This window comes from Chaetomium globosum, genomic scaffold (assembly GCF_000143365.1).
Source record: "Chaetomium globosum CBS 148.51 scaffold_1 genomic scaffold, whole genome shotgun sequence".
NCBI classification, from domain to species: Eukaryota; Fungi; Ascomycota; class Sordariomycetes; order Sordariales; family Chaetomiaceae; genus Chaetomium; species Chaetomium globosum.
In genome coordinates, this window is record NT_165976.1 from 3,941,230 (window position 1) to 3,955,333 (window position 14,104).

The 14,104-nt window shown below is 55.2% G+C and overlaps 5 protein-coding genes across 5 annotated transcripts in view; 3 read left to right on the forward strand and 2 right to left on the reverse strand.

The window, feature by feature from the left end:
* CHGG_01269 (uncharacterized protein) overlaps window positions 1-611 on the reverse strand; it is a gene marked incomplete at both ends in the record, with an annotated part of 1,539 nt that extends 928 nt beyond the window's left edge. The window contains one exon of the mRNA XM_001220489.1: window positions 197-611. Within this exon, the coding sequence (XP_001220490.1) occupies window positions 197-611 (415 nt within the window). The remainder of the gene's footprint in view (window positions 1-196) is intronic.
* Window positions 612-1,847: 1,236 nt separating this feature from the next.
* Window positions 1,848-2,794, reverse strand: CHGG_01270 (uncharacterized protein; the record flags this gene model as incomplete). The annotated part of the gene is made up of 2 exons (XM_001220490.1): window positions 1,848-2,541; window positions 2,604-2,794. 2 exons carry the CDS (start codon window positions 2,792-2,794, stop codon window positions 1,848-1,850), a joined length of 885 nt encoding a protein of 294 aa, XP_001220491.1.
* A 995-nt stretch (window positions 2,795-3,789) lies between these two features.
* Window positions 3,790-5,914, forward strand: CHGG_01271 (uncharacterized protein; the record flags this gene model as incomplete). Its single annotated transcript, XM_001220491.1, has 3 exons — window positions 3,790-4,375; window positions 4,437-4,978; window positions 5,030-5,914. The coding sequence occupies 3 exons, from the start codon at window positions 3,790-3,792 to the stop codon at window positions 5,912-5,914; spliced, it is 2,013 nt and encodes a 670-aa protein (XP_001220492.1).
* A 1,862-nt stretch (window positions 5,915-7,776) lies between these two features.
* On the forward strand, window positions 7,777-8,607 carry CHGG_01272 (uncharacterized protein; the record flags this gene model as incomplete). The annotated part of the gene is made up of 3 exons (XM_001220492.1): window positions 7,777-8,028; window positions 8,093-8,235; window positions 8,310-8,607. 3 exons carry the CDS (start codon window positions 7,777-7,779, stop codon window positions 8,605-8,607), a joined length of 693 nt encoding a protein of 230 aa, XP_001220493.1.
* A 1,501-nt stretch (window positions 8,608-10,108) lies between these two features.
* CHGG_01273 (uncharacterized protein) lies at window positions 10,109-12,912 on the forward strand (the record flags this gene model as incomplete). Its single annotated transcript, XM_001220493.1, has 2 exons — window positions 10,109-12,149; window positions 12,209-12,912. 2 exons carry the CDS (start codon window positions 10,109-10,111, stop codon window positions 12,910-12,912), a joined length of 2,745 nt encoding a protein of 914 aa, XP_001220494.1.
* Between the last annotated feature and the right edge of the window lie 1,192 nt (window positions 12,913-14,104).

Here is a 14,104-nt window from a genome sequence, read left to right on the forward strand (position 1 = left end):
TAACCTCGAACCCCCCTCTTCTCAACCCTACACGGGGGTACGCTACACTACCACACGAGAACAGCACCCTCTAGCTAATCCAAGATCAACTCGGTGGACGCGCGGCGTGCCACACGAAACGCGACCATCAAAAGAATGACAACCGCGCGAGTGCGAGAGCATTGAGTAAACTCAGATATTAAATAACAAAATGGACCTGTCACGCGAAATGGGCCGAAGTCTTGAATGAGCGTGTATAGTATCGTGGTTGTGTATTGTATGTTATATGGTTGTGATAGTTGTCGAGTTGTTGTGGTATTGTGGTTGTTGTGGTTGTTGTAGTTGTTGTATTGTTGTGGTTGTTGTGGTTGTTGTGGTTGTTGTGGTTGTTGTGGTTGTTGTAGTTGTTGTGGTTGTTGTGGTTGTTGTGGTTGTTGTGGTTGTTGTGGTTGTTGTGGTTGTTGTGGTTGTTGTGGTTGTTGTGGTTGTTGTGGTTGTTGTGGTTGTTGTGGTTGTTGTGGTTGTGGTTGTGGTTGTGGTCGTGGTCGTGGTTGTTGTTTCTGTTGTTTCTGTTGTTGTGGGGGCGCGGTTTGGGTTTGGGTGGACGGGGTAGCGTTGGTGCTGGTGGGCATCGTGGTGACGTTTGGGTCGAGGTCATTTGGTTGGGGGTCTCGTTGACGGTTTGATTGGGGGTTGATCAGGCAAGGGAGGGCAGGGAGAGGTTTTGCCGGTTGGGGGGTGGGGGTTTGGGTGGCCTTTGTGTGCGTTGTTGCGGACAGTTTCTTTGTAATTGTGGGATAGTGACTTGTTGGGGGTTTTGGACGGGGCGGACCAGGTAGGGGGGCTTTCCTGGTGCCTCGGGGTTTGACCTGATGTGGCCTGAGTGATGACCCGTTTGAAGAGTTGGATATCGAGTTGAGGTGAGTGGGAGCTACATAGATGTCTGCTGCGTTTAAGATGCCTGAGCCCTGGATTTTGCCTGGTCCATACATTCTGGGTGCTCGTCTTGCCTCAGGATAACAACTTGCTGTGTCTGGGCTGGGAGGAGTAAGGATGATACTCGGAACACCATGTGCCCCGCTACCTGACAGCTCTCTGGTCCGAGGGTTGATATCACCGCCCTTTTTGTGCTGCAGACCTTGGGGGAGGGGATTTGCAACTCGCGCCGTGCTCTGGGTTGCACGGACTGGCTCGCCTTCGACATAAAGTGTGCCGCCACACCAGCTGGGGATACGCTGGCGAAGGGAACGTCGATTTTGGGAGCTTGTTGGATTCTTGGGAAAGCCGGACCCCTTTTCATCCACAGGCCTATTTGAGAGCCGACGTTCTTTCTTTGGAGGTGAAGCAAATGGAGTGGTTGGGGTTTCGAGAAGCATGCGCTCCTTTGCTTTTAGGGGCGCGCGGCGAGTAAGCCGGCTGAACGCGCCAGCTGTTTTCCAAAGGAGCCTTTGCAACATGATGAAGCAGTTGTGGCGAGATAGGGTGTGACTTGGAGAGCCCAGGGGTCTTTTAAACGGGAGCTAAGGACAGAGGAAGGGCCTTGGCTAACATCACAGCCCCCGTGGAGAGACGGAAGATTAGAACAATGCTCAATAACAATCACACTGCGAGGGGCTTGGGCGGCATAAACGGAGAACAACGTGACAAAGTGGCATACGACAAAGAATTCACCAGAAGTGGGCCAGAGACCACCGTCGATAGGCTAGGAACATTCTCGATGGGTTGCAGCAACAGATGAGGCGTCAGAATTCGCCATTAGCCATAGACATGGCTACCCGTTTAGCTCCTTTGCCCTATCCGAACGCCTAGTCATACAACGCCTGGCCCAAGTCACCGTTCGCCCAGGGGTATTCTGATTTATTCATGATTCAGAGCTCCTCCTCTACTTCCATCTGGTCGCCGTTTGGCTGGCTATTCGACCCAACCGGCGCGTCCTTTTTCGCCATCGTCGCCTCCTTGTCAATCATTTGCCTCGACACCGCAACGATGTTGTCTTCGATCAGTTGCTGCCCAACATCCTCCAAATGCTTCTTAGGGTCTAGCTTGCCGACGTAGCGCGTCTTGAGTTGGTCCTTAGTCAACTCTGTCTCCTCCTTGACCCTCTTCTCGTAGCCCTCCGCGAGGCTAACTAGCCGCTCGAGGCGATCCTTGGTCCGCTGCCCTTCGGTCCGGAAATCCTCCATCTGTAGGGCATCCGTCCATGGGTGCTTGTGCAGGTTCATCAGCATGTTCTCCTCGAGCGCCGTCTTACGGTAGTTGATGCCGATAGAGTAGTAGTGGCGGTTGAGGCCGTGAATAAGCGCCTGGATAGACGGTTTATTTAGGTGACCCAAGTTCGAAGTGGTCTGGCGAGGCTCTTGACCCATCATGAGAGACTGTGGGTTGATCAGGCGGAAGGCATCGATGACGACCTTGCCCTTGACTGACTGAATGGGATCGACGACGACGGCAACCGCGCGCGGGGTAAGTTGCTCGAAGCTTTGTTGGGTATTGATGTCGACCGACGAGAGCCAGCAGCCGAAGCCGGGATGGGAATGGTACCAACCAACGACAGACTCGGGTCTAAATGAAGGAAGTGTCAGCGGTTTGGGACAAAGCAAAGCGCTTGCTTTGACAATACATACCTGCCGGTCTGCCGCAGCATATCCATCATCTTCATTTGGAAGACCGGATCGACAGCCTCTACACTGACACCCGTACCGCTTTGGGGCATGGCAAACACATCCACCACGCGAACAGTAAAGTCGTCGACAAATTCACCAAGCATCAGACCCATGACTTCCATCGGCACGCCGGCGCGACCGTGCCGGAGCATCTTGAGGAGGGCGAGAGATGAGATGTGGACTGTCTCGGAATTATCGATGAGGTTCGTGTTATCCTAAGAAGGCGCTTGTTAGGAAATGCGGCACAGAAACAGCAAAACACCTGAAAAGTGCATACCGTGCCTGGGGCAGAGCCGCCTAAGCTCATGCCGCCACCGAGCAAGTTCCTGAATCGCTCCATGCTTTCTCGAGGAACCGCAACGAGGGGTAGAAGAAGGGTGGAGGTGGTTCTGCAGTTGTAAAGAGGGCAGATCGGTAGGACAGTGTCACCCGGTCGAGAGGTCGAATAATAGCCGAAAAATGAAGATGGCCAAGCGTCGTTGATGCGGGAGATGGGTTGTGTTGGGAGTCGGAGCTGATTGCTGTTGGAGCTGAGCTGTTGCCCAGTTGGTGTTGACGAAAGCACTGGCAGCCTGCAGCTAAGGGTTACCTAATCTTGGCGTGTGCACTGCCGTGCGCTCATCGATCCAGATGTGTTTGCCCCACATCTCCTCCCCCACCGAAATCATCCCGCCCTGAGATCAAAACCCACAGCCTTGCATGACAATTGCCGAAGCTTAGCCGCCGCCAATTAACAATCACCACTTCGTTCACCGCACGGACCAGCAACTATCTCTGAGCCAATAGGCGCTGAGAGTTCGATAAGCTCGATTTCATGATGGTGCACTCACCGGGCTTCTGGGCGAACGATCGCTCTCTCGTCGGAAACATTGATTCCTTAGATTCATACTCCGACAACAAACATCAATTTTACCAAGCCCGCAAGTCCTACTCCGTTTGGGCTCCCACAGTATCTCCCAGCGACGAATTGAACATTGAAATTTACGAGGACAGCGACCCCGCCTACGTGTCGTGTGAAGATCTATCAAGAAACGAAGCAAGCGCGGAGCGACCCGCCGAATTGCCGGCCACAAACATCGTGCCCAATATTGTTTTCGACGCGGCACCTCGTAGCCCTCCGATTAAAAACCCCAACTACGTTAGCAACATGCCTAAAACGACTGACCCCTCGGGTGTCGAGCGGTCCCGGCCGCTTTATGAAATTGTCAACAACGACAAGAAGAGGGTCGCCTATTTCTACGACTCCGACATTGGCAACTATGCCTATGTGACCGGGCATCCGATGAAGCCGCATCGGATTCGCCTTGCTCACAGCTTGGTGATGAACTACGATGTCTACAAGTTCCTTGAGATTTACGTGAGTCTGTTGCTGTGTGGGGGAACGTGTTTGCTGAGAACCCTTGCTGATGGTGTGTGTCTTGCTTCAAAACAGCGCGCGAAGCCAGCAGTCACGTCGGAGATGACACAATTTCACACCGACGAGTACATCGAGTTCCTTCAAAAAGTCACCCCCGACAACATGGACGGTTTCATGAGGGAGCAGGGCAAGTACAATGTGGGCGACGATTGCCCCGTGTTTGACGGCCTCTTCGAGTTTTGCGGCATCAGCGCCGGTGGTAGCATGGAGGGTGCTGCTCGTCTCAACCGGGAGAAGTGCGACATTGCTATCAACTGGGCCGGTGGTTTGCATCACGCGAAGAAAAGCGAGGCTAGCGGTTTTTGCTACGTCAACGGTATGTGCTCGCAGGCGGGACATCTTTATTTCCGTTACGGTTAACTGACGTGCTCGTACAGACATTGTCCTCGCCATTCTCGAGCTTCTGCGCTTCAAGAAGCGCGTCCTTTACATCGACATCGATGTGCATCACGGAGATGGCGTTGAGGAGGCTTTTTACACGACAGATCGTGTAATGACGGTCTCGTTCCACAAGTATGGCGAATACTTTCCCGGTACCGGCGAGCTCCGGGATATTGGCATTGGGAACGGCAAGCACTACGCCGTCAACTTTCCCCTGCGGGATGGCATCGACGACACGACATACGACACGATATTCGAGCCCGTCATCGAGGCTGTCATGAAGTATTTCCAACCCGAGGCAGTCGTTCTTCAGTGCGGTGGCGATAGTCTCTCCGGTGACCGTCTTGGTTGCTTTAATCTGAGCATGCGTGGCCACGCAAACTGCGTCAATTTCGTACGCAGCTTTAACCTACCAACTCTTGTCCTCGGCGGCGGTGGCTACACCATGCGGAACGTTGCCCGCACCTGGGCGTATGAGACTGGCCGCTTGGTCGGAGTGGAGATGGACTCCGTTTTGCCGTACAATGAGTATTACACGGTAAGTCGTCACGGCGCTTTTCACAGCCGACAGGATGCTAATTGTGTCTAGTACTATGGCCCTGATTACGAGCTCGATGTGCGGTCTTCCAACATGGAGAATGCCAACAGCTACGAGTACCTGGAGAAGATCAAGATTGCTGTCATTGAGAACCTGAAGCGGACCGCTCACGCACCCTCAGTTCAGATGCAGGACGTTCCTCGCCAGAGCATGGGCATGTCCGACGACCAGGAGGCCGAGCTTGATGACCGCGACGAGGAGGAGAACCCGGACGCCCGGTTGACACAACGTCAGTGGGAAAAGCGCGTCGAGCGCCAGGACGAGTACGAGGAGTCTGACGACGAGGACATGGCGCGTGCCAACGGTGTCTACAAGCCAAATGGTCGTTCTCGGCAAGAGACCAACTTCCGCCCGACCAATAAAGACGATGACACCATGGAGGTTGACAGCCGTGCTGCTACGCCTCCTGAGCCTGCCGCGGAAGCCACCGTCGATAACGATGACCCGATGATGGAGGAGGAATTGGCCGAGGTATTAGCCGAAGTCGCCCAGATGGAAGCGCAAGACGCCGCTGCCGACGAGAAAACTGCGGCCGAGCAAGCCACGGAGACTGACAAGCCCAAGGTCGACGGTGATGGCGACGTTGACATGACCGAAGCCACGAGCGCTGATACCAAGGAACCCGAGGCCACAATCAAGCGGGAAGAAGTTGAGGGCATTTCAGCAACCGAGGCCGAGCCGACCAAGAGCCCAGTCCCCGAGAACACCAAGGTGGCTGACGACGGCGAGGCTTCCACCACGAAGGAGCGCGGTTCTGCCTCCCCCGAGATTGCTGAGCCGGACGCCAAGCCGGCCGAGGAAGGCCCCAGCGCTGAGAAGTCCGACGATGCGGCCATCGCCGACAAGAAGGCGGGCGACGATGAGGCGATGGCATAATCTCCGCTACGGAGTTCGGCCGGAATGTACGAAAGGGTTTCAAGATGGCTTGCGGCGGCGTTTCAGGAGGGCAGGGGCTGGGCAGGATTGGCGGTTCTGGTTTGACTTTTCGAATAGGTGTTTGTTTGTGTATCCGAAATGCATTACGTTCGCAGCATGTTACCAGGCGATGGCTTTTGAATGGATACTTCTGGCCATTGGTCGTGATTTTTGAGCTGGGGCGTGAGTGACCTTCCTAGTGTCCAGAGGGGACTTTATTTTCCTATTTTTTTCTCTTTCTTTCTTCTTCTTTTATTCTTCCTTGTGCCCCTCTTATATTCCTTTTTTCCTCTCGTTATTTTCTCGACTTAGGCGACATGTACTTTAAAAGATACCTTAGGGGTTCTTAAGGGGCCTAGAAGCGTGCAATTCATGACCTTTCTTTCGAACTCGTACGGGCCGCTTCCGTTGACGTGACTTGCGCCAGTAACCCTCTAACCAGCGGACCACATGTGTTGACGCGTGGATACCGCAGTCGTAGGGCTGTTTGCGTGGTTACAAAGGTGTCCCGCCCGAGCCCTCTCCGCTGTGACAAAATAATCACGACACGGCCAGCTGTCTGTGGTGTTGGTGTGTATGAGGGAGTGTGTCCGGAGGCCACACGCCCTTGTCCTCATCACGTCTTTGGGCCGCGGGGTGGCTGGCTAGGTACCGACGCACAGTGTTTCTCAAAGTCAGCCACGACCCCACCGTCGCTCTCGCCGCAAGCTGGAAGAGACCCCGAGTAAGAACATGGACTTCATTACCGCATGGGACCGTGGGTGTTTTCATGCTTATCCTCTTCTGATACGTCCTCTTCGGACCTGTTACTTTTTCTCTCTCGTCCTTTCTTTTTTTCACCTTCCTTCTTAACTTCCCCCTTTTCCGTGGCCATGGAATTTCCTCTTGTTTCTTCCTCACGACGACTTGCCACCAAGACTTCCCCTGATTTGACATCAGACGAACCCGTGGGGGAATAGCACAAACGCCGTCTTTCCCAAAATGATCCTGGCTGTCGAACACGATTCCGTCCCTTTTCGGCTCCGTTACGGATGTGGACGTTCATCCACGGTGCAGGTGAGTGGTCCCGAGGGTACGGTATATCGGGTGCATTATATAGGGCTCGCAACCGAGACGCAACGGGTTGCCGAGACCTGATGCTGGGACGTCACTGATCTGAATTACGCATGTTATTTTAAGACACAACCCTGTCCCGACCAACTCCAGAAGGGGTTGCGGGGTGACAGAGATGCAACGTTAGGGGCGCTAGCCTCCGAAATTCCTCGACTATTGAAGGGGAAAACCTGGATTGCTGGGCGCATTGACGGGACCACGAACGTGGGCGACGGCCGAATTGGGGGGTGGGACCGGTGCTGGAAAGGTCTTTCTAGCCGGGGGAAATGGAAATGGAAGATTTGGGAGGTGCCAGTCTTCCAACACGAGGCCCCACGCACACACACATCAAGGGGGCCAGATCCTCGGTGTGGATTGACAACATTCCCGGTTGCTGTCTTTTATTTTTTCCTTGTTTCCGCTGTCGTCGATCCCCGTACCACGCCTCGTTCGTGCGCATCGCGGCCCTTGGAGTAAGCAACCCCGAATCGTCAGTGTTCCATGCCGAAACACGCAGCTTGCCAAGTGTTGATCAGCACCCTGACGAACTGATCGCTCGAAATCCTCCGACGACATGTGGTCCTTTGTCCGCTCAGTATCTATCGCCTCGCTGCTGGCGACGACGGTCACTGCACAACTGACCTTCAAGGCGAGCGTCCAACAGGAAGGCAAAGATGTAGACGCCTCAATCCTAGACTTCGTCAAGATGCCGGCCTTGAGACACGGCAAGCATGGGCCCCCGGCTGCATCGAGGGCACAACAAAGCCGTCGAAAGGGATACTATTAGTTATAGTTCCAATTGGTGCGGTGCATCGCAGCACGCGCCCCCGGCGGAGAAAATCACCAACGCGATCGGTTACTTCACCGTGCCCGACTTGACGCTACGGCCAGGGATTCCGGCGCCGCAGTTTGCCGCCGCGTGGGTTGGCATCGACGGGGCGGAATGCAACTCGACCCTATTGCAAGCGGGATTCACGACCGTTGTAAGAGACTACTGGCCGTGGCGGTATTGAAATGCGAGACAACCGTGACTGAAGCTGTGCACAGGTCAACTCTAACGGAGGACAGAGTGCCTCGGCCTGGTGGGAATGGTACCCGGAGGCTGCCTATAGCATCGACGGCCTCAAGGTCAAGCCCGGCGATTGGGTGTCGGTAAATATCACAGCGAGGGATGAGACGAGCGGGACAGTGTAAGTGGTGGCGGCGGAAGAGATGGTTCCTGGCGATCTCTTGGCGCGACGATCTGACAATCGCTACTTTGTAGGGTCATCACCAACTCAGAGCAGGGCACCGCGGTCACCATGGAAATCAACAACGGACCGAAGCTGTGTCGTCGGGACGTTGAATGGATAGTGGAGGATTTCTACCAATCCGGGGAGCAGGTCGAGTTGGCGCACTTCTCGGACCTCTGGTTTGTCGACTCGGTGGCGACGACGGCGAGCGGCAAGCTTGTTGGTTTTGACGGGGCGGCCATGGTGCATCTTCAGAACGAAACGGGTCAAGTGCTCTGCTCAGCTGAGCGCTACGACAACACTAATGTGGTCCTCGTCTCGCATCTCTAGCCAAGACGGTCTGGACATATATTGGAAGGGGGGCATTACACCCTTAATCTAGAGCGAGCAAGTTGATGATAATAAGGTTGCATCGACCGCACGTGGGTCTTGTTTCGTTGCAGCTGATGATGGTTTTTAGATTTTGGGATTGTTTTGGAGGATTTCCATGCTGGGTTCAAGTTTTTTTGGTGAAAATAGGTCCGTGCGCCGGACATCCGGTTGTGCCCTCCCGGTGGCTTTTGGGCATGTCTCGAGCCTGTCCCCCTGTCGTGTGTGCCTGTCCGCTGGGCAAATCATTTCAGGGCCGCGTTCCGGCATGGAATTGAAGAAGAGCCGCATCAACCTCGACTCGAGTTTGACATCATAGAATCACCAGATTACATCAACGCCGTCGAACCCAGCAGCCCCATTCCGAACCCACCGCTCCATCGGCGACGCGTACATCGTCACAATGAACCAACCGGGCTCCCCTTCCCCCCTGAGGCCAATTGGGCGCAAACCTGAAATCTCGGTTCCCATTCCACCGACCCGCCGCGATCGAGGCCTAACTCGCCAAGCAATTGACCAATGCGCCGGTGCACCGGTGCGTGATTGACTCACTTGAGCAAGGAAGGAACAGTGACGAGATGGGAAACAACAAGTGCGATTGTGGTGCTGTGGTGCTTCATCCGGCCTGTTCCCGAGCGCTGATGCAATCGACATTTCCACAGGCGGCGGTTAGCGGGTAGATCGGATGCGGAAACCCGAGCAGCGAGCAGCGGCTGGAGCTCTTGGCCGGGCTGAGAATGACGTGTGGGCCCGCACATGTCTTTCCTCTTGGTTAGAAACTTCAAAAACTCGAAACTTGATGGCCCACCGAAGTGGCGGTAAACAATGCCCCGACGCAAAAAAGATACGAAGTCGCAGGGGCGGGAATGGGTGCATGGACACACAGGGGCGAGCACTGGCACAGCCATTGCCAGAGCCCTGGGAACGTGGGCAGAGGTGAGCTCCTGGACTCGATGGCCTGGACTCTTTATCAGTGGAGACTTGGGCAAAGAGAACCCCAACCGAAGATCTCGACAAACTTCTCATCCCGGACACCCAGCCTCTGCCGTCACAATGGGTTCCACCTTCCCGCTGGGCGGCAGGCTTCTGGATGCCGCTTCTCCATCAAGATGTTGGTCACGCAACAAAGAGAGCTCTGTTATCCTCCCGCGGCTCCCGACTCTTTGACCCGCAACCGCTCTCGCCTCTCTCCATCTCCATTTTGTGGTTTGAGATTGTGCTCCTCCTTTCACTCTGTCGATCGAGTTTCTTCAACCTTTGCACCAGCCCCACAGGTAGTCAATCCAAATTTGTGAGAGACAAACTGAAGCTCCTAGGGCCGCCCCGATCGGCCAACCCCTCGACCGACATTCTGAGGTTCATAACCTCATTCCCACTTCTTCCCCTATACACCTAATTTGAGGGCCTGATCCTCAGGCGAGATCAGGGGCTCATCGCCCTCGGGACGGATCTTGCCGCAGCGATGGCGTCGCCGCGTGCACAGGAAGACCGAATCACGCCGGGGGATGCTAGCCCCGAGCAGCAACTCGACGGCTCTATCTCTCCCTCGCCACAAGGGACCAGCGAAGGCCTGCAGCCTCCCAGGGGCAAGGAAAAGAAACGGGTTGGCTTTGCCAGCGACAGTAGTACTCTCGGCAGCCCATTCCGTGTCACGCCCAATGAACCGCAGCATGACGGCCAGGATTACTTCTCTCTCGCTCCATCGCCATACAGCAACGCCTCTACGCCTTTGCAAGGGGAACTGTTAACCAGACGACCTTCTGTCGACGAGGCCGAACTAACCGCCGCGGTGGCTCGGTATTTTGAAAGCGAGCAGGCCGGGGGGCAGCCCGGCCCAAGCCGGCCCCGTCCGGCGCTCCGAAAGTCGTCCGCTCTGCCAACATCGGCCGACATGCCAACCACTCCCCACAGGTCCGAGGTCGAAGCCAAGAACCGGGCAGATCGCCTCGCTTATGCCGTCGGGACTGCCTCCGCTCCCGTATCAAGAAGGGGTTCGGTCGACTCCGGGAGAGGAGCCGTCGCCCAAGACCGTTTACTCGACTCGGCAGCCACGACGGCCCAAGATTTTGCGCCACCTTCAAAAGACTCGGAGAATGTCCGGCCTCGCAGAAACGCACAATTCGAGGCTGATCAGCTCGTGAGGACCCATCGGCGCCACAAGAGCCCGCTGATGAACTCCTTTGTCCCGCCGACGTCTGGCACTGTCACGCCCGTCGACCACGATCTGGAATATGTGCCCGCACCGAGCACTTACAGGGGCGGGATTTTAGGAACGCTGCTAAAGCTCTACGGGTCCGAGGAGAGGCATGGGACCGTCGATTCTAGCGCACCAAGCACGCCAGGGAGTAGCCCCCCGACCTCGAGGTCGAGCACACCGAAACCGGAGCACCGCCGCCCTCGGCCATGGAGGACACAGTCGTCGAGCACCTTGGCAGGACTCATGGAGTCGTCGTTTATGTTCGCCGCTCCAGGATCTGCCAAGGACATCTCCGATGCAGTGTCTGAGAAGGTGAAGCACGAGGCAGGCAAGAGCAAGAAATCGGGCAAATCGAAGAAAAAGGCCGACGAGTACCGCATCAAGATCCACATCGCCGAGATCATCAACCGACACGCCTACCTCCTCAGACTGTGCAGGTCCCTCATGATTTACGGTGCCCCGACCCACCGACTAGAAGCCTACATGAGGATGTCTGCTCGCGTACTTGGCATCGAGGGCCAGTTTCTGTACCTTCCGGACACCATGATCATCTCGTTCGATGACAGCAACACTCACACGACGGAAGTCAAGATTGTGCGCGCCGGCCAGGGCCTAGACTTTGGACGTTTGCGAGATGTCCACGAGATTTACAAGGAGGTTGTACACGACCGCATGGGCGTCGACGAAGCGACCGCACGCTTGAAAGATATCACCGCTCGCAAGCCAAAATTCCCCGTATGGTTGCGCATCTTCCTCTACGGCATCGCCTCGGCGACGGTTGCTCCTTTTGGTTTTGAGGGCCGTTACATCGACATGCCCATCTGCTTCATTCTCGGCTGTCTCGTTGGTTTTCTGCAGCTTTACATTTCGCCTGCTAACGAACTCTATGCCAACGTATTCGAAATAACGGCAGCCGTGGCGACCTCATTTCTGGCCAGGGTATTCGGCTCCATCCGGGGCGGCGAGTTCTTTTGTTTCTCATCCCTCGCACAGGCACCCATTGCTCTAATCCTGCCGGGTTACATGGTGCTCAGCGCGAGTTTGGAATTGCAAAGCCATCAGATGATCTCGGGCTCAGTCCGCATGGTTTACGCACTCATTTACACCCTCTTCCTGGGCTATGGCTTTACCATCGGGTCGGTTATCTACGGGTACATGGACAGCAACGCTGTCAGCGCGGTGCACTGTACCGTTGGCGATAACTGGTACACGCAGAGACCACCCGAGAACTACTACCTGCTTTTTGTCCTCCCATTTACGCTCTGCCTCTGCGTCATCAACCAGGCCCAGTGGAAACAAACACCAGGTATGAACTCTCCCGCCAACTCCTCGCAGGGGAAAAAGCTCACTAACATCTCTCTCCAGTGCAAGTCTTCATTTCGCTCGCCGCCTTCTGCGTCAACAACTTCGCCTCGCGCTTCTTCAAAGGCAACGGCATCGTCTCGAGCTCTCTCGGCGCGCTCACCATCGGCGTCCTCGCCAACCTCTACTCCCGCCTCGGCCGATACGCACAAAACTGGCTCCTCGACATCTGGGAGCTCCACATCGAGCCCCGCCTCCACCGCCTCACCCGCAACAAGCGCGCGGCGCACCACTCCCCCTACTACAACTGCCCGCCGGCGGTGGAGTCAGACGAGACGCTCGCGTCAACGGTCAACCCGAAAGCAGGGGCAACGCCGCCGGATCCCGAGATGGGCGGCGCCAGCCCGGACCCGTCGGCGGGGCTCTCGCCGCGCGCCCGCAAGATCGGCTACGGCCTCGCCGCCGCCGCCATGCTCCCGGCCATCTTTGTCCAGGTGCCCTCGGGCCTGGCCGCTAGCGGCTCGCTGCTGAGCGGCGTCACCAGTGCCGACCAGATCGTGCGCAACGAGACCATTCTTGCCAACGGTACCGTCGTTAATGGGACCATGTCCATGACCACGACGCAGTCCGGGGATCTGAATAACTCGGCTTTTAATGTCCTGTTTAGTGTCATTCAGGTTGCTATTAACATCTCGGTGGGGCTGTCGCTGAGCGCGCTGTTGGTGTATCCGTTTGGGAAGAGGAGGAGTGGGTTGTTCAGTTTGTAAAGGGGGGATGGTGGAGTTGAAGAAAGGAGTGGGTGGCTGTTGGGGTGATGAGAAGGGGTAGATTGTGCGTGTTTGATGGCTTGGAACTGGGGCCCTGGCCCGGTGTGACGCATTTTCTCATGGTTCACGTTGACATATTCTGTTCGGAGTTGGCGGTTAGATGTTTGAGTTGTTGCATTCAGCGTGCGAGTTCTGGGTTTGCAGTTCAGGGGTCGATACTCCTTCTTGGGGTGGGCATTATACTGGGAGTTATCACGATATACATTGTTCATGACATTTGGCATTCATAAGGGGCATTGGGTTAGAGAACTTAGATTAGGCAGACACTTAGTAGTAGTAATTGACCATGGCCGGCTGGCTCGCGCTGTGCATCTATCCAACAAACCTAGGGCAACCAAAAGGCGCCTGAAAAGATCGGAAGATGAATCCTAGAAACGGGCCCGGATATCGCCCAAGTGTTAATAAGCCTTAGTCACACTAGGAAGGGCCACCATGGCGTGGTAGCACCCACCCCAACTCACAACTTAACCTTGCCGCCCCATTTCTCTGCGATCCAGTTGTTCTTTTCTCTCTTCGGTCCTTGCCACGGCGGTGCGGAGGCGGGTTGAAAGGAGTTTTCCAAGAGTAGAAGATAAAAAAAAACCGTTTCCGTCAATATTGGGACACATGTGGGTGCTTGCCTGGGCCGAATCTGTGGCGAGACCACAGGTACCGAAGGAGTGACAGACGAGAGACCTGATAATGAAAGGAGGCAATCAGAAATAGGATATTAAACAGTGTCATTTACAAGTAGCGTTTAATTTTTCTCCCCTTTTTTCGGTCTTAACATCATCCTTTATGAAGCAACCCGAAAATCAGAGGCAACACAACTTATGACCAAACAGTGAGCTTACACCAAGCGGCATGGAAATTGAAGGGTTCCTTGATTCACAAAGGCGGCGAATCATAAGTGATGGGCAAAATGGACCAAAACAGCTTTGCTTAACTTCCCTGGCTTTGTATCTAGTACACAGTATTTCCCACTTTGGGACTTTTTTCGTGTTGTACGGTGATTGAGGGTACGCGTCTTTTGCCTTTTCAGGTTACCAGCGATGCTGGTCAAGCAGGCCATCTTTTTGGTAACAGGCTCTGAGATGTTTCCCCCCCTGCTCTTGACGATCGACTCGCCTGGCATCTAGAGCAATAACGGAAC